This window comes from Dendrobates tinctorius, unplaced genomic scaffold (assembly GCF_039654945.1).
Source record: "Dendrobates tinctorius isolate UK_male_01 unplaced genomic scaffold, ASM3965494v1 ptg000097l, whole genome shotgun sequence".
NCBI classification, from domain to species: Eukaryota; Metazoa; Chordata; class Amphibia; order Anura; family Dendrobatidae; genus Dendrobates; species Dendrobates tinctorius.
This window is the reverse complement of record NW_027361765.1, coordinates 25597016-25623100: the sequence shown is the minus strand read 5'-3', so window position 1 is coordinate 25623100 and position 26085 is coordinate 25597016. Positions and strand designations below refer to the sequence as shown.

At 44.4% G+C, this 26085-nt stretch overlaps 1 protein-coding gene across 5 annotated transcripts in view; it reads right to left on the bottom strand.

Annotated features, from left to right (window-relative positions):
• The window catches only part of ALDH1A2 (aldehyde dehydrogenase 1 family member A2), a 113604-nt gene that overhangs the window by 74671 nt on the left and 12848 nt on the right, over nt 1-26085 (bottom strand). For all 5 annotated transcript variants that reach the window (XR_012234392.1, XM_073586976.1, XM_073586974.1 and 2 more), the window contains 2 exons: nt 5014-5118; nt 4659-4799 (listed from right to left, as the gene is read on the bottom strand). Coding sequence is in view for 4 of the 5 variants with exons in the window: in XM_073586974.1 (XP_073443075.1) it covers nt 4659-4799; nt 5014-5118 (246 nt within the window). In the remaining variant the exon portion in view is untranslated. The remainder of the gene's footprint in view (nt 1-4658; nt 4800-5013; nt 5119-26085) is intronic.

Genomic DNA, 26085 nt, shown 5'->3' with positions numbered 1-26085 from the left:
AACTGCAATCAGTTGCCTTCTATAACCATCAACAAGCTTCTTAAACCATCTCTTATCTGGGATTTTGGATCACTCTTTTGCAAACTGCTCCATGTCTCTCATATTTGAAGGATGCCTTCTCCAACAGCAAATTTTCAATGTTCAATGTGATTTAGATCTGGACTCATTGCTGGCCACTTCAGAACTCTCTAGCACTTTATTTCCAAAGATCACAGACTAAATGAGTCAACAGTATGATGCAGCAGCAAAAAAGGTAAATACAATTCTGGGATATATTAACAGAAGCATAGAGTCTAGAAAACGTAAAGTCATTATTGCCCTCTACTCCTCTTTGGTCAGACCTCATCTGGAATACGGTGTCCAGTTTTGGACACCACAAAAAAACAAACAAAAAAAAAAACCACATCAACAAACTGGAGCAACTTTAGAGAAGAGAGTGACCAGAATAGTGACTTATTTGCAAACCATTTCCTATGGAGGAGTGGTTACAGGATTTGGGAATATTTAGCTTGCAAAGAAAGAAGACTGAAAGGAGACTTAATAGCTGTCTACAAATATCTCAAAGCTGTCACAAAGTAGAAGGATCAGCTTTATTCTCATTTGCAGAAGGAAAGACTAGAAGCAATGGGGTGAAACTGAATGGGAGGAGACACAGATTAGATATTAAAAAAAAAATCTTGACAGTTAGGGTGATCAATGAGTGGAACAGGATGCCACGAGAGGTGGTGAGTTCTCCTTCAATGGAAGTCTTCAAACAGAGGCTGGACAGACATCTGTCTGGGATGATTTAGTGAACTCCGCTTTGAGCAGTGGGTTGGATCAGATGCCCCAGCAGGTCCCTTCCAAATCTACCATTCTATGATTCTATGATTTCTGGGTGCTTCTTGAAGTATGTTTGGAAAACCCATGACCTACAACACAAACCCATTTTTCCTGACACTGAGAACAACGTTGCAACTCAAAATCCTTTGGTAATCTTCAGATTTCATGATGCCTTGCACAGTCAAGGCACCCAGTGCCCAAGGTAGAAAAGTCAACCCCAAAACATCTTTGAACCTTCACCATATTTGTCTGTAGGCACTGTGTTCTTTTTTCATTCTATTATCAGTCAACAGAAGAATGATGCGCTTTAACAAAAAGCTCCATCTTGGTCTCATCTGTCCACTAGACGCTTTCCCAGAAGGATTTTGTCTTACTTATGTACATTTTTGCAAACTGCAGTCTAGCTTTTTTAGGTCTCTGTGTCAGCAGTGGGTCATCCTGGATCTTCTGCCATAGAATTTAATTTCATTTAAATGTTGACAGTTGACACTGATCCACCCTGAGCCTGCAAGTCAGCTTAAATTTCTTTGGAACTTGATTGGAGATGCTTATTCAGCATCTGGACTATCCTGCATTGTAACTGTTCAATTTTTCTCTGCCATCCTGTCCAGAGAGATTAGCTACAGTGCCATGGTTTCAATCTTCATGATTATGTTGCGCATGGACAAAGGAACATCAAAATCTGTGGAGATGGACTTAAGAATTGATATTGTTCAAAAATTTTGGCTCTCAAATCCTCAAATAGTTCTCTTCTCATCTTTCTGTCCTTCATGCCAAGTGTGGCACACAAAGCAAGGATTGAGTTAACATCTATTTTTATCTGGTTTCATGCATTTCCATATTGCCCATACCAGTTAATTGCCACAGGTGTGATGGAACGAGCCTCACATGCTTGAAACAAAGTTGTTTCTCCCCAATTTTGGAAAGGTGCCAACAATTTTGCCCGTTTTTTATGTTGTATGTGAAATTATGTTCAACTTGTATTTTTTTTCAGCCATGACTAATCTATAGATTTCCTTTTTTTGGCTTTTTATTAGCTCTTAGTGATTACAGACAACACAATATACAAGCAGGGCCGGATTGGGCAGGGGGACAGGTAGATGCCCCCCCCGGGGCCAGGTAGATGCCCCCCCGGGGCCGAACACCTAGTAACTATTGAGGACCACCACAACCTCGGCCACACTGTACCTTGAATAAAATCACTTACAGTCTCATCACAATCTGTAAGGTCCTACTGTGCTGCAACTGAATGTGTTGTAATGCAAGGTACAGCGAAGCTGAAGCACTCGACGGTGCTGAGCAGGCCCCAGTGGTGCTGTACCTTTAAATTTCCAGCCGAGCAGGATGTGCTCATGCAGGGGAACAATGAGGACATACTCCTCCTACCTGACAGAGTAGCATGGGATTCAGAGATGAGAGAAACTCTATCTGAAGGCTAAGGAGCATGTACTGAAGACAGAGGTCATATGCAGGGGCTGTAGATTAAGTACGACACATAAGGCTATATACAGAGGCTGGGGTGCCATGTCCTGTGTGAGCAGGTTGCGCAATGCAGTAATGGACAGGAGGCAGAACAAGGGTTAACAGTTTTTACTGTAACAGATTGGTACTCCACGCAGGGAGAAGTATGGTAAATAAAGATAAGGCAGGGTATGGGTATGCAATAGTAGAGAGTAGTGATGAGTGAGTTTATTCGTTGCTCAGGTTTTCCCGATCATGCTCAGGTGTCCTCCGAGTATTTTGGCGTGCGCAGAGATTTAGTTTTTGTCGAAGTAGCTGCATGATTTACGGCTGCTAGACACCCTGAATACATGTGGGAATTCCCTAACAAACAGGCATTCCTCACATGTATTCAGCCTGTCTAGCAGCCACAAGTCATGCAGCTGTGTCAACACAAACCAAATCTCAGAGCACGCCAAAGTACTCGGAAGACACCTGAGCATACTTGGGAAAACCCAAGCAACGAGTATATTCGCTCATCACTAGTAGAGAGTGATGCAGGATAAAGCGAGAGCAACAAACAGTTCTTAAGTGTGTAACTTATACGATCCAGGAGACTCACGAGGTGGTATGTCCATGAGCACCAAGCTGGCGCCAACAACGGTCAGCGTGCGGCGAGTCCAGCGTGGTTTTGCGGACATGGATGCGCAGGGTCCTCTGGAGTTGCGATTCTTTGCTGTCTGATGCGGGTTCCAGGAAAGCAGAGTTGGTAGAGGAATAGAGTTCAGCGTCTGGCCGGAGCTTAGCATGGCCTGGCTGATATGAACCAGGGTGTCAGGGTACAGTTCCCAATAGCAGGCTCGGTCTTTTAGGCGGCAAGTGTGTGGCACTTACAGGTCCGGAGTCTCTGTCACTTTGCCTTTCGGGAGGCAGCGGACCCTCAGCACATTCTCAATCACAGTCTCTGGCAATCCTATCATGAATGCTGCGGTAAGGGCCTACACTGCTCAGGTTTTCAGAGGACAGAGTACTTATCCCGGCTGCGCGTTGTCTCTTTTCGTCAAGTCTGACTGCTTCTGCACGTGCTCTCTCCTAATAACCCTGGACACGCCCCCTGCCAACAAGTGCAAAGGTCAGTCTGGGTCTCTAAGCTTTCCCCTGGACAACATAGGAGATGGCCCCAATAGTTCCAGACCCAACATAAAAGAGGTACTGTCACGATCCATTTTTGGATCTGTCAGATTCTGGATTCTCTGATATTATCCTCAGAGGACCAGAAAGGAAAAAGGTTTATATCAGTTTTTGCCCCCGGTGGCTGCTAGTGTTATTACATGTTAGTCTGCTGGAGGAGACCACTCCCGCCTTCCTATATAAGGTCACCTGGTACACCAGCTGACTGTTGGTAATAACAGGTCATTTGGAAGCCAACCGTTCTGAAGAGAGAAGCTATTTTGAGCAGTGGTGTTTGCAGCTGATCTGGAGCAGAGATTTTTCTGCTGGAAGCTGTGTTCGGGTACCTTTCTCTGCTTGCTCTGCAGTAATGCATCGGACCGCAAAGTGTTTGTTTTTTCCCTGTCTGTTATTTTCATTGGTGTCTTATTAGTACAGTGGTGGGACCAGCGTCCACACTTGCCAGTTCCCTAGTAAGGGATAGGTGCAGGGCAAGTGAGGGACCTAGGTAACTTGGTCGGCGACAGGTTGAAAGAACCTGTATAGGGAACGTGAGGAGAGTTCAGGGCTCTTCCTTAGGAGGGTGCAGGAGGTGTCCACTTCCCCGTTCCCTATTGTAGGGCCCACCGTTGTAATAGTTTCCCTGGTGTCCCCTTGTCTGTCTTGGTTGCTTTAGTGACCGATCGTCGGGTCGCGTCACACAGGGCCAAGTCATATCGTGACAGGTACCCTCGGCTCGGTCCTTCTTCTTACACTGTGTGTGTATATTACATATCCACCAAAAGGAGCTATAGAGCAATGTACTGACTGTAGCTCAACTTATGGGCCGGCTGTCAGTCAGTGCCAAAGGCGCGGTTACAACTGCCACTATACAGAGCGATGACCGAACACGCACCACCGCTGCCATGACCAAAACATCTAAATGCCGACACTGAGCAGATTCACAATGCTATTAACCTGGTCCTCAAAAGGTCGTGATCTACTTTAATGTTGCTTAAAGCATGATGTAGCTTGTTAAGTGGAGAATTAAAGTCTTGCATCATAAAACTCATATGAATACCATTTAAAAATATAGAACGGGTGCAAAAAAAAAAAAAAAACCCACATAATTAAGTGTGCACATGTGCATTTTTTAATTATTAGGCCTATTGAGAAGCAGTCTATCATAGTGAACAAATGCAAAAAATGAGCCCAATATACAGCATATAGAAATGTAATTTACTTACGGCAAGGATGGCCCTCTCCCTTTCAACCAAATCAGCAAGTTTATCCAAGAGTCTCCCCCTTTCTGATGCATCCATTCTTCTCCATACAGAACCCGAGGAAAATGCCAAGCGAGCAGCTCTTACTGCTTTATCCACATCAGTCTTTGAGAAGAACAAAAGAACATTAACAGAAAATAAACAACCACCAGCAAGATTACATTTACCAAAAGTTCATTTCACCATAACTGGACAATATATATATATATATATATATATATATATATATATATATATATATATACACACATACATACATACATACACAGTTTCAGGTGTTTTTTTTCATAAGTGAGAGCTGGCCTATTAAAGCGATTACCTTCTCAGCTTCTTGAACTTCACATATCTGCTCTCCAGTGGCTGGGTTATAGACCGGAAACAACTTTCCACTCTCTGAACTTTGCCACTCATTATTGATAAAAATCTGAAAAAAAAAAAAAAAATTATAAATATATTTATTTATTTATATTAGTACAATATGTAAAGATGTAAAGAGTGTCAAGGCAGTTAGAGTGCAATCTTTCATGGGTAACAATCACATGAGTGAAAAAAAATAAAAACCTAATAACGTTATTTGATTTGGAAGCGCAAGTCGGCACTGACCAAGAGTATAACATTGTGCAGAGTGCTATTTGATAAAACATCAGATAGCACTCGGCCATGTTATATGCTCATGTGAGCGAGCAATTCCATTCTTCCTGGCATACATAATGTACCGGTACTGATATACTGCATCTCTCTAGGTCATTAAATGAAGAATGCAAATCATTGTTCCTCTTGCAGTATACCGTAGGTAAAGTTGCTAAAATTAATAGCATAAAAAAAAAAAAAAATATATATTACAATGAATACTCTTTTTTCTGATCAGTAAGGTGAAGTTCCCATATAAGATTTTGATAAGTATTTGACGCTGCGTATATTTGCTGGGGATAAATCAATGCAGCATCTCGCAGTTCCAGCAGAGTCAATTTGATTTATAAAAATATCATCACAGATAGAGTCCCTAGTGGGATTTAAACCTAGGACCTCCAATGCTGCAAAGCAACATTGCTAACCACTGAGCCACCATGCTAATGATATAAAAGGGCCTTGAGACCGGTACTGATTTTATTGTAATAGCGCCTAGATAGATTAAAAATTAAAATTAATTAGAACTGGTGCAGACTTTTTATTATGGGTTTTGCTCTTCTGTATTTAAAAAAAAAAAAAGTTAGGTCCAACCAGGCAAGACCGTTCAGGCTTAAGGGTAGTTTCACATTTGCGTTTAAGGCCGCAGCGATGGCCTGCGCACGGCCGCCGCTAAGCCCCACCCCCTGCCACGCCTCCTCCGGTAGCTCCGCCTATGGGTGCATGACGCTGCATGCGTCCCCTATTTTTAGCACTGGGGACGCAGGCTGTGCGCAGGTATGCGTTTGGCGGCGCATGCGTCCTTTTGATGCTGCGCCGACCAGCGCCAACCGCAACCTGTTGCAATTTGGTGCGGTCGGCGCAGCGTCAAAAGGACGCATGCGCCGCCAAACGCAAACCTGCGCATGGCCTGCGTCCCCAGTGCTAAAGATAGGGGACGCAGGACGCATGCAGCGTCATGCACCACGTAAGCGGAGCTACCGGAGGAGGCGTGGCAGGGGCGGGGCTTAGCGGCGGCCGTGCGCAGGCCGTCGCTGCGGCCTTAAACGCAAATGTGAAACTACCCTTACTGAGCATGTACCAAACTTGGGTTTCAAATTTCTAAACCTGACAAAGTTAATTTGCAGAAAAAATTTCATGGCAAAGACAAAAAAAAATAAAAAATTGCACCACGATATCACATTGAATCAATGTGTCACAAGTCATGATGTGACTTCTTTCCTCTCAAAGCACGACAAGTTAGTAACATTACTTTATTATTACCAAAGGTTGATTACATTTAAATTGGCTGTAAAACTCCTACAATTTACTCCAGTGTGTGTAAAGTACCTTCAGCTAACATTCTGGAACAGATTCAAGTCTTGAAAAGCACCAGCTGTTGGATTTACAAGCAAAAACCTTACACTTAAGACTTTGAAAAGTGAGTTATTTAAGTGTTCTGTGTCAGGTAGTACCAGCCTGTACATATCCATACCACCAAGCCCACATTCTTCCGCAATAAATTTGCATTCACTTGGGGCTTTTATACACATATATAGAACTCTTCCAGCTTTACAAAGTCTGATGGTCGTCGATAAAAATGTATATACCCTGTGCATTTAATCTGACTTTCATTATGGGCACTTCATAAAAATGCCATGTAGTGGACAAGTGATGACACATTGCAAGAAAACACAAGGAATCCCTGCAAAGCTTAAATTAGTTTCTCCACCACCACACTTTCTAATTTATTGAGTGTGGTCCAAGGGCAGTGTGTAAATCAGATAAACTATGACATGAAATCATCCTATCTGGAGAGTATATATAGTCATTGCTGAGGACTGCGTGACAAAGAAATGAAAACTCTTAGTGAAGCAAGACTTGTTTCCATGTAAATCACTGTGCAGAACCCCGAGAGGCCATTGTTCAAATTCAATAGCAAAAGCCATCCACTATTGCCATTCCCCTGGAATCAGCGTTAATTAAGGACGACTTTTTACCATAAATCAGCCCTGGTGTTTTAGCAGCTTAATTCAGCATTAAGTACACATATTTAAAGAAAAATAAAAGTAATTGATTAACTACAGCAGGTCTCCGAGAGGTGTAGAGGGCATTTTCATCCATAGATAATTTAGAAATAGCAAACTGGAAGAAAAGTTAAAAACAACCCATTAAAACTCCCCCATGCATCAGAAACAATTTAAATCAGTGAACACCTCACATAAAACTTTGAGTGTAGGCCACATACACCATTCATTTAAAACACATATCAACAGGTGGTGGCAATGTAAGATCCAATTTCCTTTTTTAAAAGCAGTTGTAAAATGATGTGCCATAGGAACAATGATGATTTGTAGTCTTCATTTGATATAGTTTCTATGATGCGATGATTTATAGCTAACCTCCCCAGGCGCACGTTACTGCCAATTTTCAGGTTTTAAACTAAAGTTTCAGCGATTTTCTAATTTCCTTAAACACATCCAAATTTTATTAAATTAAATTTTGAGATTGGGCAACAGTGATGGCAGAAGGAGTGCTTCAATAAGTAATCTGTCTCCAGCACTAGTCTGCAACCTGTGGTTTTCCAGCTGTAGCAAAACTTCAACATTGTAGGTTTTTTTTTTATTTTTTTTTTTTAAAAGGCATACAAAAGCCATGAGCTTTTCAAACAGAAAACACTTCAGGAGCTCCTTGGGGAGTTTTTTTTTGTAGCCTTTTGGAGTGGACACCATCAGAATCCACTATAATCAATGACATGCATGCCACAAAAAAAAAAAAAAAAAAAAAACACACATCCTTATATGAAGGCAAAGTGGATTTCCTATTGGAAGCTTGGGAGCTGATTTGCCAACCAAACAATTCCTGGACAGTAGGTATATGAAAACTCAGCACTCAAAAAGGATGAAATGAAGCCAATATTTATTCATGAAATCCAATTTATCCAGAAATGTTAACGTTTGGGCCCCAAATCCAGACCTTTATCAAAAAGGAGCGGATTCCTGAGGTGGCTGTGAAAGAAAAATGTGAGAAGTGCTGTGTTGATGAACTGTAGAAAAAAAAAAAAAACAAACTAAAACGCATGGATTGCATGTGTGGAGAGTTTGTTTTGCTCCTTTCACTACATGTTGATGCGGTGTGGTGGCCATTGGTGCTTTAGTTTTGTGCCTCTGGGGCGCTGTGGCCTGCAGTCATGGAGTCAGCCTTGCAGCATGGGTGCTGGGAGGCAGCTGGTCACCCGTTCTGTTGGTGCATTGTGGTGTTGGTTGGCACACGGCACGGCACCTTGAAGGCTACAAAAAGAGCTTCATACAATCTGATCAGAATGGTAAACCAGAATCCAAAAACCTCATGTTCAGTTTTGTAAATTTTTGCCTAGTGCTATTAGATCAACTTATGATTTTTCGATGCGTGGTGCTTGTCTTTTTTCTATAGTTCAGCAACTCTACAGGAGTTTCAGAAGAGTTTTTGATGAGATTACTTACCAAAAATGAAACACACAGCCCTCCTCAAATAATCACCATAGCCTAACATGATGAGTCCACCATTTTACTGTGTGCTTATCAGGTTTGCAATATAATTAGGGGAAAATGCTGAGGCATGTAACTACGTCGTTCCTCCATTGTACCTACATTTGGACCACCATAGACTATAAAGGAGCAAGGTGGTCCGCTTTCTACTCTACAGTAATATTCAAAAACCTCAATGTATAGTAGAGCAGTTGCACAACGTCGTGCAGGAAGCGGCTGTCAGACATAGCTGGAATCCCCATAGAGATGGTTCCTTAACATCTTAGAGATGGTTCCTTAAAATCTTTGCCTTTACAATCCCTGTATACGCAGTGCTGAACAAGCATGGTGTACACAAAATAGGAAGCATTGTCAGCACCTCCACCACAGTGATCACTGGATGTAGGGAACCCTGACAGCTCAACTAATGCAGAATGCTTTATTTCTGCAGCAGTGATAAGCAGGCCACTTATAAACAAAGACTAGAAGTACCATAAGATAAAATTTGGCATTTTACAACATCTGTTGCAGCTTTTTAGGCTTTATTTGGTGTGGATAGGGTCAAGTAGCTTTTAGGATACTGGATATATAAAAAAAAAAAAAAAAAAAAAATCACATGTAAAAAGAACAAATGCAATACCTGGTGCTTGCAGACATGCATGTTCTTGAAACCATCCAACCCCACTCAAACAGAATCAATTTTTGGAGTATATCACAGCACTTTCATTCTACGGAGCACTCTTCAATCCTGTAGGCTGCTGCTGCTGTCCAGTACATGGCCACAGCACAATCTCAGGTGGAAGAGAGATTTCTAGAACATGTTCATCTTGAAAACCTTATATCTAGTGTGCGACATGCAAAATCTGTGCATCTAGTTTTTTTGGCTGCTGTTTTTAAAAGAAAGGAAAAAAAAAAGAATTTTGCCCATTTGCTATCTGGTAGACCTTCCATGTGTATTCCACAAAACTGAAACCGCAAGTTTGTTTTTGGAGTACAGTCAGTTTAGAAATAAATCACATCTGTTTGCCCTTTAGCAACATCAGGTTTTGTTTTATGAAAGAAACTGTATACAGTTTAAGAGGCATATAAAATCCATTGCTCTGCACCAAGATAGTAGGCACCTGTAATAAGTGGACCATGAGAGGAAGCATACTAACCTTTCTTTCAGAACACGCATGCTTCCTGTTAGTTAATATTCTAGGAATCTTAGGAAAATCATTACATTGTTCAGGAATGCAGATATAATTATCTATCGAGAGAAAAATCAGTAAAAGGAGCTTGTGGCTTGTATGGGGGAGGGGATTGGGCGATATTTAAGATCACTTTAAAAAGGGGTTGTCCAATTCTTTGATTTAAAAAAAATAAATAAATAAAATTATACTTGTTACATGTACAGCATTGGGTATCGGATCAGCAGACAAAAAAATATTGGAAATCAGACAAAACAAAGTCACCTTAATAAGGTGCACGTCATCATTAACATAATGATGCTACCAATGATATATATAAATCTGCAATCTAAATATCTTGTTCAAACAAATGCACTACAAAAAAAACAAAAAACAAAAGTAACTATTCAGAAATGCTCAAGTTAGAAAAAAATGGCAACATAAAAACACAAAACAAACATACAAAGTGAAAAGAAAGTGTATGTGTAATCAGGTGAGGCGCCCCTGAGGATCCAGTTGCCACAGAGGTACTGCACCTCACCCAGAAGTGTGGTATCCCACAACCAGGTAAGTCGGAGACATCTGACCAGACTCCAACACCCACATCCCACACACACACACCAGTAGTGTAGCAGAGCACCCTTTATGGACCCTGCTTGGAACACGAAGAGTGCTGGGAGGTGGGTGGAGCTTAGCTTAGAGCGGGAGCAGGATAGAAAGTAAGGTTGAGATCCCTCTGAGGGAGGGAAGGAGAAGGACGTGTCTGCAGCAGCTCCTGTTAGTGGAGGCTGCTGGACAGGATTGGACTACAAGGAAAGCTCCCTAAAGGAAGATGGTTCTTCTACCAGTGAGTCCCTTAGCCACGCTGACTACCGGTCAGGTGGAGGGAGAAACTGGTCGCAAAGAGAACAGTCCCTAGCCTAGTTCACGTACCTCAGGACGCCACTAGCAAGCCGATAGCTTTGGTTACTTTATGGACCATCGCCCCTACCAGAGTTAGTCCGACTGGAAAGGCAGCTATATAGGATCACAGAAACGGGAGATTATACGTTGTCTGGAGTGGATTCGCTGCTGCTGGCCCAGAACGATAACTGAAGTGCTGAAGTGCTGGAGAGGAAGGAAGGAGTTAAAGCAGTGTGTGGAGACGGCCAAGAAAGGTACATACTGACAGGGAGAGCTGGAAGGGTGTACATCATCTTATCTGGAAGTTGTCTGGACCCCTCCCCTGGAGGACGCAGCACTGAAGCGGGCACCTGTACTGCAGACAGACTGAGTAAACCCCATTGGAACTGCATACCATTGTGTCATCTGCATTATTCCTGTGTCTTCACTCAGCACTGCTACATCCTCCACTCCACTTCACCAGCTACAAACTCATCCCTACTGCCCTGGGACTACAGCTCTACCTGTGGAGAGCTTTAACATCTCTGCTGCATCCCAACATCTGTCCCAGAGAAGCAACACTGCAGTGCTGGTCATCACTGATCGGAACCCACAGGTGGCATCACAAATTCTTATGAACTTTATTTTTGTCACACTTATAGTACAGCAAGTGTGAGTGACAGGTTTGTAGAGGGACCAGGTATGGACAGTAACACAGAGAAATGGTACTCACTGTCTGCTCGGGCAGGAGCGTGGCTATAGCGACGTCAACCTTACTCTAGGACCTGCGGGAAGGGAGGAGCGACAGCAAAGCACTCTGATGCCCGCAGGACCTTACGGTCATGTGACTGCGCATCAGAAGGCGGGAGGGGCTTACAGCCAGCCTCCAACAGCGCTGATGACCGTGTTTAGAGACACCGCAGGGAGAGGAGAATAAACCGTTGTCAGACAAGCCAGGGGTCAGGAGACGCAAGTAGAAGCAGAGACAGATATCAGTGCAGGGTCAGACAGAGCATAAGGTCATACACAGGACGTCAGTAATAGTACAGAAGGGCGATCACAGGGAGGTCAAGACAAAGCCAGGGGTCATACACAGGAGGTCACGCAGGAACAGAATCACAATCTAAGAGACGCTACCGTAGTCGAAACAGAGTCATATACCAATCAAGCACACAGGAACAGGAGAGAGCACAAACGAAGCAGGGTCGGCAACACTCAAGCAAGGAGTATAAATGACAGGTAGGGGTGCTCACCTGAAGCTATAAAAACCGTCCCTGGCATCAAAGAGGCTCTCCCAATTAACCCCTGCTCCATTTGTCCAAGATCCTGAATAACCATGACAATTTTCATCTAATTACATGACCACCTAGGACCACGGACCAGGTCAATGCCACTGTGACACATCCCTTTAAGAAGACCGGCCCGGTACAGAGTATCCCACGGCCCCAGGGGCACGTCACAGGCAACAGAACATCAACTGGTGAATGTTGGCAGTAATAGTAGAGAGTGTGGAAGAAGGACAGTGTGGCATTTTTGTTCTATGCAGTTCAATATTGATGACTTGCCACTCAACTGAATAGCAGAAAAAAAAAAAAAAAAGCGAAATTCACTAAGCAGGGTGCAGAGCAGCACTGTTATCTCTGCTGGGGGCTGAATATAAACAGCTGATCAGTGGGGTGCTCAGTGTCAGAGCCTCAATCTGATATTGGCATATGTCATCAATACCAAAGTTGTTGGCAACCTCTTTAAAGCTGTCACAATGTTTTCAATATTTGTTTCTGCATAGCCGATTCTGAAAATCTAGTAATGAATGCAATGCCTTCCACCATTTCATGAGTATGCAAATGATGCGCCTACCACGGCCGTGGGGTACCCTGAATCGGACCAGACAGTTCTATGTCACGGGGGGGGGTGTCACAGGGCTGTGATCAGTCTCCATTCAGTCTCCATGGCCTTGGCCGTGTGTAGTTATGTGGTGTTTAATCGTGACACCACCTGTGGTGTTCGGCAATGGGTGGCCGACGCTGCAGTTTTGGTCCACTGGGGTTGATGGTGATGCAGCAAATATGTTTCAGCTCCCCACAGGTAGAGGGGGCCCCAGGGCAAATATATTTGATTGCACAGATGGTGGTGAACATTGGGGTGCAGAGAATAAGTGAAGGACACAGAGAGGTGCAGTTTTCTTTACCTTTTACTTGAAAGCAGATGCAATCTGGGGTACCAATTACAGATTGAGTCCGGCTTGCCAGGAGGCATTCAGGGGATCCACCCTGCCTGGTGGGGTTGGGGGGGGGGGGGATCTCCCTTCTGAGCTCTGTTTTCGGTCCCTGCTGCTTGTAGCTAAGCTGCGGCTCTCTCCTGCGTGATGACTGCTAACCTGTATGGCAGACAGTGAAAAGGGTAGTGCCCGTGATATTTGTTCACGCTGTCAGCCCCGGGCTCTTGGTCTGCTGCCGTGCCTTCAGTGTGGTCAAGGAACTCGCAGTCCCCTGCACTCAAGATTCGGCTGTCAGGGCGTAAGCTCCTGCCAAGCCAAGGACTCTGGCATCCCTTTTATCAGCGCTTCGCTCTGGGGTCAGCTATACACAATTTTAGTGTCCCAGAGCCTCTTGTCTCTGCTCCCGTCCCTTCCCTCTCCACAGACCAACTCAAACTGCTCCCAATTCCATGACAACTCTCTTGTTTACTATCTCAGCTGTCTTCTTACTGACTCACTAAACCCACCTGCTGGCCAGAATTTATAAGGAAGCTCCCGTTTCTGGTCTGCAGCAGGAATTGTCATGTACACTGTTACCTGGCATGGGGACCCCCTCCTGCCTCCAGGCATGACATCACCCCTTAGAGGAAGGCAATGTCACTATGCAACAGGACTCTGGGGTGCCACATTCCCCCCCAGTGAAATTCAGTACTCCTGGACTGAGGTAACATAAGAACTGTTAACAATAAATGAAAATCTACAAAGTCTTAAAAATGTTAAAATTATCAAAGCCAAAAAAGAAACAATAACAGTTACTGCAGCGACCAGTCCTTATGCTGCTGTCCAAGAACTATCTTTGTCCTGGGGTTTGGTTGGTGGGAACCGCCTTAGCCCACTTTGTGTGTCATCCCTGGGCATGGCTACAGGGCACTCTGTAGATGGGCCTGGTTTTTCGGCCACGCCGGTGGCTTATTTTCAAGTCCAAGTTGGGGGTAACTATTACAAATAAAGTCCTGACCACATATAGTCCTGTGTTGTGAATTCTCTTTCTGGACTCCCTCTGGTGGTTAGTGGAGCTGATCTGATTGACAGAGGCTGGCCACCTGATAATGAGGAAGATGATTGAAAATCTGGGGTTTCTGATTGGGATTTAAGACAGCTGACTCCATCTATCCCTGCTGGTGATTTTCTTCCTGTGCCTTCTGAGGTCTGAGGTCTCCTGCTCTTTCCCTGCATGGTTCAGCTAAGTGGTTCATTTGTTATTCTGTTTGCATTTGATCTGGTTTTGTTTATCTCTGCTTTGTGCGGGTCAGCCAGCTCTGGCTGGGGCTGTGCTGAATCACCGCCCATATGTTACTGCTTGTGCCAGTTTGTTTTGTCCCCTGTTATATTGGTCTCTTTTTGCTTTACTTTCAGAATATACCAGAGTGCTGATATAGTGGGGGCAAATTCGTGCGACTTCAGTGTTTTTTGTGCATTAGATGTGTTGGACTTTTTGCAGGTTTTTTTTGCATGATTGCAGACAGTGTCTTTCCTTTCCTGTCCTGTCTAGTCAGTTTGGGCCCCATCATTTGCTCAGTCTATTTTTCTGTCTGCGTTTGTGTTTTCATCTGGTCTCACCGACAATATATGTTTGGGGGCTATTCCTTTAGGGTCTGCTCCGGGGCAGTTTAGATTTCCCTTTTCTTGCTTTAGGCTTAGTTAGCTCTCCGGCTGTACTGAGGCATCTAGGATCATCGCAGGCACACTCCACGGCTACTGCTAGTTGTGTGGACAGGATCAGTGGTCTGCATCCGCTGGTTTTCTGTGGCTTAGCTTGGGCCTGCTATCCTCCTCGGTGCCCATTCATAAGTCCTGTGGCCCAATTGTCCTTCAGCTGGTTATTACGAATACTTAAAAAGTTCATACAGTAAGTCTCTGTAGGCGCTCATGCTTAACGGTTACAACTATACATTCTTATTAACTTATTTACATTATGTATTCTCTATAACGGACAGGGATCTGACCTCTGGTACTATGAGTGGATCTACGCAGTAAAAGGTATCTCCGATGACCTGACCTGTTCTCTAATATCTACTGCTGGTGCAGCGAGTGTACTAGTCATTACACTATAAGTAGACCTGTGTAGTATTGGTATTCTGGACTGATTTGTCCTGAGTCTTAAACTCACCATGAGACTGACAGATTTGCCGCTAGCAGAGGACAGATTTCCGCATTCCACTGCAGATGTGGCATCTGTTACTAGAGCCGTTTCATTAAGAGTCTCTGCTTCTTCCGGTTCAGTAGGCTGGTGAAAGGTTAGGGACTGGTACTACAATAGCCCGATTCACTTGTGTCCACGTCCGAAGAAATTCTAGAAGGATAGTATGGATCTTCTCTTCCACCTCTACTGTGTGCCGTGGGGTGTCTTGGACTTCCTCTGTCTTTCAATTGATCAGGGAACACTTTCATATGATCTCTTGAGATTGCCTCTGAGGTTTCTCCTCCATCCTTGTTGATGAGGCATACCTTGGTGATATTAGAGTCTGAAGGTATAAGGGTGTATGGCTCTGCCTCCCACTGGTCATCTAGTTTGTGAACTCATATCTTTCTTTTGAGTACTTGTTCTCCTAGTGTCAAGGGAACTGTAGGGGCGTTTTGATTGTAATTACTTTCCTCCCTCTGTCTTCCTGGGAAAAACTTTTCTGCACAAATTCTTGCACTTTGCAGTATTGTTGCTGTCGCTCCGTATCCCAGTCTGCATCTAGTGATGTCGTCTCAGGTGTTAAGACTCCCATGTCTAAATCAATGGGTAACTTGCCAAGTCTTGCCTTCATCAGGTAGGCTGGTGTGCAATTGGTGGAGTTTACCGGTATATGATTATATAGATTTACCAGATCTGGCAACTTCTCTGGCCACTGGTTTCGTTCTTCCAGAGGTAAGGTCTTCAAAAAGTCAATTACCACCTGGTTCATCTTCTCACACATGCCATGTGTCTGTGGATGGTAAGGCATCGTTCTGATTTTCTTGCAACTGTACATGTTACAGAACTCCTGGAACACTTCTGCCTCAAAGGCTGGACCTTGGTCAGTGAGTACTTGTTCGGGGTATCAGTGCAGTCGACAAAAGTGTTGTTGAAATGCCTTGGCTGCTGTCTTCGCTGTTTGGTCTTTGACAGGCACGACTACCAAGAACCATGAGTAATGGTCAATGATGGTCAGAGCGTAGGTGTAGCCAGTCAACTTGGGAGTCAACTTCACATGATCTAAGGCTACCAGTTCAAGTGGCTGCTTCGTAATGATTGGTTGTAATGGGGATCGCTGACTATTATGGTCTTTCCTGCGCAGGTTGCATGGGCCACATTCTCGGCACCACTTGTCAATGGCTCTCCTCATGCCAACCCAGTAAAATCTTTCATGAAGTAGGACCTCCAATTTCTTACACTCAAAGTGTCCTGCTCCATCATGGTACACCTCCAATACCATGGGCACATCCTGCTTCAGGACTACCACCTGCCAGACCAGTTCATGTGTGTGCGAGTTGATGTTTCTCCGACACAGCTTACCCTTGTAGATGAACAGCTTGCCTCTCTCCTTCCATAACTGTTGTGCTTCCTGTGGGTCATCTGGGCCAGGGTATGAATCAGCTTGTGTCAGCAACTCCTTTACTAGGCATACAGCTGGGTCACCATCTTGCATCTCTGCCAACTCATGATGGGGTAATGGGTTCAACGTTGTTTCTCGCATGATATAGTGCTTATTCCTCACCCCTTGGGAGCGCTGGGCTGCAACTGGATGGTGGAAGGCTGGTAACTCAATTTCTTCAAGTTCTTCAAGATCTTCTCTCCCGTCTGGTGAATTGGGCATCCTGGACAGTGCATCAGCATTAGCGTTCTTATGTCCCACTCGGTACTTGATGGTAGTTGGACAGCCGGGCCATCCAACGCTGCTCAAGTGCTCCTAACTTTGCCATTTCAAGGTGGGTTAGTGAATTACTGTCCATGTAGATGGTGAACTTTGCTGAAGCCAAGTAGTGCTTGAAGCACTCCATTACTGCCCAGACTATGGTGAGGCACTCAAGTTTAAAGGAACTGTAGTTATCGGAGTTCCTCTCAGTGGGACGAAGCTTCCTGCTGGTGTAGGCAATCACTCTTTCTGCCTTTCTGCACTTGTGACAGCACTGCTCCCAATCACACGATGCTGGTGTCAGTGTAAAGTACAAATGGTTTGTCATAGTCAGGGTATGCCAGGACCTCATCTCCGATGAGGGCCAATTTCAGCCTGATGAAGGACTCTTCTATCTTTTTTGTTCCACTCGAACGGAAGACTCTTGTTCTTGACCTTCTTGGATTTGTCCACTAGAAGATCTTGCAGGGGTGCAGCTATTTTGGTGAAGTCCTTGATAAATCTTCGGTAGCAGCTTACTAACCCAAGAAACTGCCTTATTTCATGAATGGTGCTGGGTCTTTACTAGTCCCGTATAACAGTGACTTTGTCAGGGTCTGGTGCCACACCTTCCGCACTTACCATATGGCCTAGGTACTGCACCTTGGGCTTCAAAAGGTGACATTTGGATGGCTTTACTTTCAAGCCCAAGTTGGACAAGGCTTTGAATAACTCAGTAGGTGCTTCAAATGGTCTTCGTAGGTTTTGGAAAAGATGATGATGTCATCCAGGTACAGCAGAATGGTTTCAAAGTTTTTATGTCCAAGGCTATTTAGAATTAAGAGTCCTCAGTGGTTGATACATTTTAATGGCTAACTGAAAAGATGGTAAATTGCAAATTTCCCAGACTACGCAGGTCTCTTCATCAGGCTAGACTAATACAAAATCTGAAGAATAACATTTTTATACAAAACAGCACAGAAATAATTCTATAGATAAGACAAGTGATGTGAAGCAGAATAGTCATTGTGTGAGAGATAAACATAAATATTGGAGCAGTTCATAGATAAGCAGTGTGAAGGTTTTATTGCCCTCCGATTGCCGGTCTGGTTCTGTGTTGTGATGACCCCAGAAGGTCTGAGGGGCAAATTCCTTAATTGATGTAAAAAGACAAATCCATGTGACACAATAATACCGGCACTGAATGTGTCGAAAGTTTTCATAAATTTGTACTCAGATTCTTCTCTCTCTGAGACTTGAAGTTACCTTTTAATACAAGTAATTTAATGTCCATCATGCTATGACCAGGGATACAAAAATGTTTTGCCACAGGTAGATCCATTCTTTTTTTCCTCTTATTGTGTGGCGATCAGAATTCATCCTTGTTCTCAGTTTTTGCCCAGTCTACCCCACATACAGACCCCCAGTAGGACATTTAGTACAAAAAAATTAAGTACACCACATTAGATGTGATGCAGCTGAACATACCCGGGATCTTTTAGTCCTTTTGGGGTCATCACAGCACAGAACCAGACCGGCAATCAGAGAGCAATAAAACCTTCACACTGCTTATCTATGAACTGCACCAAAATTTATGCTTATCTCTCTCCCACAATGACTATTCCGCTTCTCATCACTTGTCTTATCTATTGAGTTATTTATGTGCTGTCTTGTAAATAAATATTCTTCAGATTTTGTATTAGTCTAGCCTGATGAAGATTCCTGCGTAGTCTCGAAAGCTTGCAATTTGTTACCATCTTTTCAGTTAGCCATTAAAACCACTGAGGACTCTCAATTCTAAATATTCTTCTATCTACTGGCTAACACGGTATATATATATCTCTCTCTCTCTTTCCTGTATGTCCAAGGAAACATTCCATTAACTGCTGAAATGTTCTTGGCGCATTGCTGAGCCCAAACGGCATGTAGTTAAACTCGCAGAGGCCCATTGGTGTTGTAAAAGCTGTCTTCTCTTTGTCTGCCTCTGCCAAGGGAACTATGCCAATACCCACTGGTGAGATCTTAGGTAGAGAAATAGTTAGTGGTTCTCAGTGCAGCTAGTGATTCCTCAATTCTAGGTAATGGGTAAGTGTCCTAATGTGTAATGCTGTTAATCCGTCTGTAGTCTACACACATTCTCATAGTACCAGCTTTCTTTTTAACGAGGACTAATGGAGCTGCCCAAGGGCTACAACTATCTCTGATTACCCCAGCCTCCTTCATGTCCCGTAACATACCCTTGGCACATTGATAGTGTGCTGGGTGTACAGGCCGGTGCCTCTCTTTAATGGATGGATGATATCCGGTGGCGATATGGTGTTGGACCCCTTTTGCCTGCCAAAAGTCTAGAGGATGTTTGCTGAAGACCTGTTCAAATTATCGAGCCACCAGGTAAGCCCCATGCTTTTGGTGCAAAGGCGTGGAGTCAGTGCCTACGTGTAGCTGCTGACACCAATCCTCTTGCTGCCCTTCAGAGCCATTGTCTTCCACCTTGTTGGATGGAAGCAAGGGTTCTGCTGCCTTTATTGCATTGTTACTAACAGTGAACAGCTTAACAAGGGTGGCATACTGGGGTAAATGAACCTCTCTCGCCCCACAATTCAAGATGCGTACTGTTACTCTCCCCTTGTGGACATCAACTACCCCTCTGGCTGTCAGGATAGTGGGCCTACTATCAGAGTACATGGGTTCTACCTGGGCTTGGTAATCTTGACCCCTGAGGCCTATTGCTGCCCAACACCAAAGTAACATTTCACTTCTGGGAGGTACTGCAATGGGGAAAGGATCACTTAAGGGCCTTTCACACATAGCGAGATCACTAGCGATATCGCTAAAGCGTCACCACTTTTGTGACGCAACAGTGAAATCGCTAGCGCTCTCGCTTTGTGTGACACGTACCTGCGACCGCCCCCCCCCCCCCCGCTGGATATCGCTGAACGCGCTGGAACAGCCTTGGCAATTTTTTCATTGTTGGCGTCCTGCTGGCGCCGACTAGCAACGCATGGACGCAGGCGGATGTAGTCTACATCGCTGCGGTGTGACAGGTAAGAGCGACCACCATAGAATCATAGAATCATAGAATCGTAGAGTTGGAAGGGACCTCCTGGGCCATCTGGTCCAACCCCCTGCTCAAAGCAGGATTCGCTAAATCATCCCAGTCAGATGTCTGTCCAGCCTCTGTTTGAAGACTTCCATTGAAGGAGAACTCACCACTTCTCGTGGCAGCCTGTTCCACTCATTGATCACTCTAACTGTCAAAAAGTTTTTTCTAATATCTAATCTGTGTCTCTTCCCATTCAGTTTCATCCCATTGCTTCTAGTCTTTCCTTGTGCAAATGAGAATAAAGTTGATCCTTCTACAAAGTGACAGCCCTTTAGATATTTGTAGACAGCTATTAAGTCTCCTCTCAGTCTTCTCTTTTGCAAACTAAACATTCCCAAATCCTGCAACCTTTCCTCATAAGACAGGGTTTGCAGACCGGTCACCATTCTGGTCGCTCTTTTCTGAACTTGCTCCAGTTTGTTGATGTCTTTTTTAAAATGTGGTGCCCAAAACTGGACACAATATTCCAGATGAGGTCTGACCAAAGAGGAGTAGAGGGAAATAATGACTTCACGTGATCTAGACTGTATGCTTCTGTTAATACATCCTAGAATTGCATTTGCCTTTTTTGCTGCTGCATCACACTGTTGACTCATATTCAGTCTGTGATCTATTAGTATACCCAAGTCTTTTTCACATGTGCTGTCACTTAGCCCTATTCCTCCCATTCTATATATGCTTTTTTCATTTTTATTGCCCAGATGTAGTACTTTGCATTTCTCCCTGTTAAAAACCATTCTGTTAGTTGCTGCCCACTTCTCCAGTTTATTTAAATCTTTTTGAATCCTCTCTCTCTCTTCTCTAGTATTAGCTATCCCTCCTAGCTTTGTGTCATCAGCAAATTTAATCAGTTTACCCTCAATTCCTTCATCTAAATCGTTGATAAAGATGTTGAACAATACAGGGCCCAGGACAGAGCCCTGTGGTACCCCACTTGAGACATTCTTCCAACTGGATGTGCAGCCATTTACGACCACTCTTTGGGTCCGATCACTAAGCCAGTTATGAATCCACCTAACAGTTGCCTTGTCCATTCCATATTTAGTCATTTTTTCAATAAGGATTGTATGAGAGACTTTGTCAAATGCTTTGCTGAAGTCAAGATATAGTATATCTACAGCATTTCCTTGATCCACCCAATCAGTGATACCGTCATAGAAGGAAATTAAGTTAGTCTGACATGACTTATTAGTTAGAAACCCATGCTGACTCTGTTTAATCACTTCATTCTTATCCAGGTATCGACATACATGTTGTTTAATAATTTGTTCAAAGATCTTTCCTGGTATAGAAGTCAGACTCACCGGCCTATAGTTGCCTGGGTCCACCTTCTTCCCCTTTTTGAAGATAGGAACAACATTTGCTCTTCTCCAGTCTTCTGGCACTTCTCCTGTTCTCCAAGAATTTTCAAAGATTATGGAGAGGGGTTCAAAAATTTCTTCTGCTATCTCCTTCAGTACTCTGGGGTGTAATTCATCTGGACCTGGAGACTTGAATTCATTTAGGTTAGCTAAGTGTTTCCTCACTATCTTTCTGTTTATAGATATCCTGGATTCTTCTATTCCCTTAATAGGACAGTGAATAACAGTTGATGTTGCATTTCCTTTCTGAGAGAAAACAGATGCAAAATAGGAATTTAAAAGTTCAGCCTTCTCAACATCCTGTCTTACCATTTCATCATTTTCATCCTGTAAAAATCCTATAGCATCTTTGACTTTTCTTTTACTTTTGACATATCCCCAAAATCCTTTATTATTGCTTTTGACATCTCTTGCAAGCCTCAGTTCATTTTCAGCTTTAGATAATCTGATTTGTGCCCTGCAGGTTCTGCAGACAGCATTATATTCTTCTTTAGATATGCCTCCCTCTTTCCATTTTATAAACATTTTTTTCTTCCTTTTTAGCATGTGCTTAAGTTCTGTGTTCATCCATCCTGGTTTCCTTAAATGCTTCCTATTCTTCCCTATTTTCGGAATTGTTAACAACTGTGCTTTGAGAATTTCATTTTTCAAGATTTCCCATCCTTCCTGGACATTTTTGTCTTTAAGGATATCCAGCCATTGGATCCCTCCAATTCTCTTTCTGAATCCCTTAAAATCTGCCTTTCTGAAATCTAACCTTGACGTCTCAGTCTTCACAGGTCTGAGTCTTCACAGGTCTGAGTCTTCACAGGTCTGAGTCTTCACAGGTCTGAGTCTTCACAGGTCTGAGTCTTCACAGGTCTGAGTCTTCACAGGTCTTCCACCATCTAGTTCCACCGATGGATCGCTTATCGCTGCTGCATCGCTGGTGAGATCTGCCTGTTTGCCAGCTCACTAGCGACCATTTAGTGATGCACCTGCAATCCTGACCAGGTCGTATCGATGTCGGGATCGCTGGCGCATCGCTAATTGTAACGGAACCCTTACTCTGACACTGCTGACTTCTCCACTCGACAGCTCTACCTGTTGTCTCTGCATCAGGGCTCTGATCTCCTTTTGCAGGACCCGCTGCTGACTGTAGCTGGTTGTCTCAGCTACCTGTTAAAACAATAATTTCTCCAAGACAATTTTCAATTACATTAGTGCCTAAAGTGATCATAGGATGGCATTCTCGCTTGTTCATATCAACTATAAATCAAACCTTGCGACTGCAAATCTACTTGGCCAATCTTGATGGTCACCTCTTTATATCCCATCTGAGGCAAGGGCTGACCATTGCTGGCAAGGATGGCAAGGTCTTAATCTGGGCTGTGAGTAACGTCTGAATCAGCCCAGTACTGCTTAAAAGAGAACATATGGCATCATTGTCACCTGGGAGCCGGTATCCAGTAAAGCGTTCATCGGGAAGTCATCAATCACGACGGGCAGGACTGGCTGCCCTCCTACGTACTTGTCTCACCAACTTGGTGGGCCTGGTTGTCTTACTCCTGAGGGTTGGCACTTTGCCCCAGGGGTTGCTTGTTTAAACAACAGAATCTTGCTATGTGTCCTGCCTTGTTGCAGTGGCAACAGATGGGCTGTCCGTCCTTGTCGTAACAATCGCCATCTCTCCCTCTGGTCGGTGGGATTCTACTCTGCTGTCGCGACGGGACATCATCTGAACTGGAGGCCAACTGGATCTTCTTCTTTGGAGCCACTTCTATGGACTGCACAGTTTTTGTGAGTGTAGCCACACTTTTGGTTAGTTCCTTGACCTGGAGACGTAGGTCTGCAGCAGAGTCATCATCTTGGGCTGGCGTATCAGTCTCAATAGGGGTCTGGGGAAAGGATGCTGCCTCTTGCTGGTATGTAATTGCTGGACGCCTTGAGGGCTCTGTGCCACTATGATTTGGTTCACGCAGCACCCAGATGGCTCTATCCTTAAAGTGTGCAAAGTCCAATTCAGGATTTTGTAGGGCTATTATGCACAGCTGTGTCCTTTGTTAGACTGGAGTCCCTCTATAAACTGCTCCGTTAGTAATCTATCTTCAACTTGCACGCTCTCAGGGTAAACCTGCTTTACGGCCCGTAGAGCCTCCTCAAGGTTAAGAGCATAGTCCCATATAGTGTCCTGCACCCTTTGCTTGCACTCAAAGAATCTCATTTTTATCTCTGCTGCAGTACGCGGGTCAAAAGTGTCCTTCAGTCTGACCAAGATTTGTTTGACAGTTCCTTTATCAATGTCCAGCCAGGACTTTACAGCTAACTGGCCAAAGAGGATACTGACTTTTTGACTCACAGATAGGGGGTATACTTTGAACAAACTACATAGTCTTTCCTTAAAATCGCTCAAGGTGTTCGACTACCCTGAGTACTGTGGTAACCAGGATGCTGCAGAATATGGCAGTGAGAGAGGAATTATGGAGGCTGCGGCTGCGACCACCGCCGAATCTCTGCCTGAGTTGGGCATTTTCCTCCTCCCACAGTGAACTTCAGCTAAGCTCCGTTTACCTTTACCGTTGTCAACAGCTGCTCTCTGACGGGCTGGATTGAGCTCCTCGTCTCCAAATCGGATCTTCCTGCCCTTCACTCGCTCACAATAGAGCGCAGCTCCAGCTTCACTTCGCCCACTGATGTCAGAGCGTGGGCAGGGCTTCGCATCGTGCTCTGGCTCCTCCCACGATGGCACGCCCCTCTCTGCTTGCACGCACTGTGTGATGCAGTTATGGCTGTGATTTGAAAGCTCATTAAAGTCTCTAGCACACAGTACCCAGCTTTGCCGGGCTCCTAGTAGCCAGCTTTGCTAGGCTCGATAATCCTGTTTCTGACACCAAGTTTGGAGCACCCCACAGGGCCTTAGGTTACTCGTACCGGGCCGGTCAGGTTCTTTAAAGGGGATGTCACAGTGGCAGTGACCCGGTCCATGGCCCTGGGCGTCCAGGAAATAAAGAGGATAATTATGTGGTGTTTGGTCGTGACACCACCCATGGTGTTCGGCAATGGGCGGCCGACGCTGCGATTTTGGTCCACTGGGGCTGATGGTGACGCAGCAAAGATGGTTCAGCTCCCCACGGGTAGAGCAGGGCCCCAGGGCAAATATATTTGATTGTTCAGATGGTGGTGAATGTTGGGGTGCAGAGGAAAAGTGAAGGACACAGAGAGGTGCGGTTTTCTTTACCTTTTACTTGAACGTAAATGCAATCTGGGGTACCACATACAGATGATGGATTGAGCCCGGCTTGCTTGGAGGAATTCAGGGGATCCACCCTGCCAGGTGGGGTTGGGGACCTTCCTTCTGCACTCTGTTTTAGGGTCCCTGCCGCTTGTAGCTATGCTGCAGCTCTCTCCAGCGTGATGATTGCTAACCTGTATGGCAGACAGCATGGACCTATATCACGGGCACTGTCCTTTTCACTGTCAGCCGTGCCTTCAGGTGTTCAGTGTGGCCAAGGAACTTGCAGTCCCCTGCACTCCAGATTCGGCTGTCAGGATGTAAGCTCCTGCCCAGCCAAGGATTCTGGCGTCCCTTTTATCAGCGCTTCACTATGGGGTCAACTATACGTAATTTTAGTTCCCCAGAGCCCCTTGTCTCTGCTCCTGTCCCTTCCCTCTCCAAAGACCAACTCCAACTGTCTTGTCATGAGCTCCAACTGCTCCCGTTTCCATGACAACTCTTGTTTACTCTCTCAGCTGTCTTCTTACTGACTCACTAACACCACCTGCTGGCCAGAATTTATAAGGAAGCTCCCCTTTCTGGTCTGCAGCAGGCATTGTCATGTACACTGTTTTACCTGGCATGGGGACCCCCCTCCTGCCTCCAGGCATGACATCAACCCTAAGAGGGAGGCAATGTCACTATAACAACCGGACTCTGGGGTGCCACACATTGAAAGCTGCTGCAAAGACCCAGGTACTACATTCACCAGACATCAACACAATTTCTATCCGCTCCTCACGTGTTTACAGCCATTGACATGTCACAGAGGTTAACAAAGAGAAACTTGAAAATAACTCATGAAAAAATAAAGTTATGTTAAAACCAAGCACACCATTGTTTTTCTTGTGAAATTCTCACTAAGATTGATGTGTCACATGACCCTCTTCCTATTGAAAAAAATACGGTTGGCTCCAAAATGGCCAACTCCAAAATAGCTGCCATGGTCACCACCCATCTTGAAAAGTTTTCCCCCTCCCATATACTAATGTGCCACAAACAGGAAGTTGATCTCACCAGCCACTCCCATTTTATTTAGGTGTATCCATATAAATGGCCCACCCAGTATTTTAAATAACATCCAACCATCTAGTGTTTGGAATCTTTAAAATTGGTATCCTATATAGTAGAGGGCTGCCCTAGGCATAATGGTCTTGATGTAATTGCTACTTCTGTATCCAATACAATAATATGTCTCCTCTAAAGACCTAAACCGATTGGGTCCATACACAATCCAAAACTTGCTCATGTATCTGTCACTACACTTTAAAATAATCAAAAGGTATTCCATCTTCGATGTGGTCTACTAGCACACAAGAGGCTTGTGCTAGCAATTATGCATAAGAAATGGAATCATACAGGAGTGGAGAGAAAAAAAAACAAACAAAACACTAAACTTTCAGCTACAAGGTTACAATAGAATAGATCACATTTTGCATTGCAGATCCTGT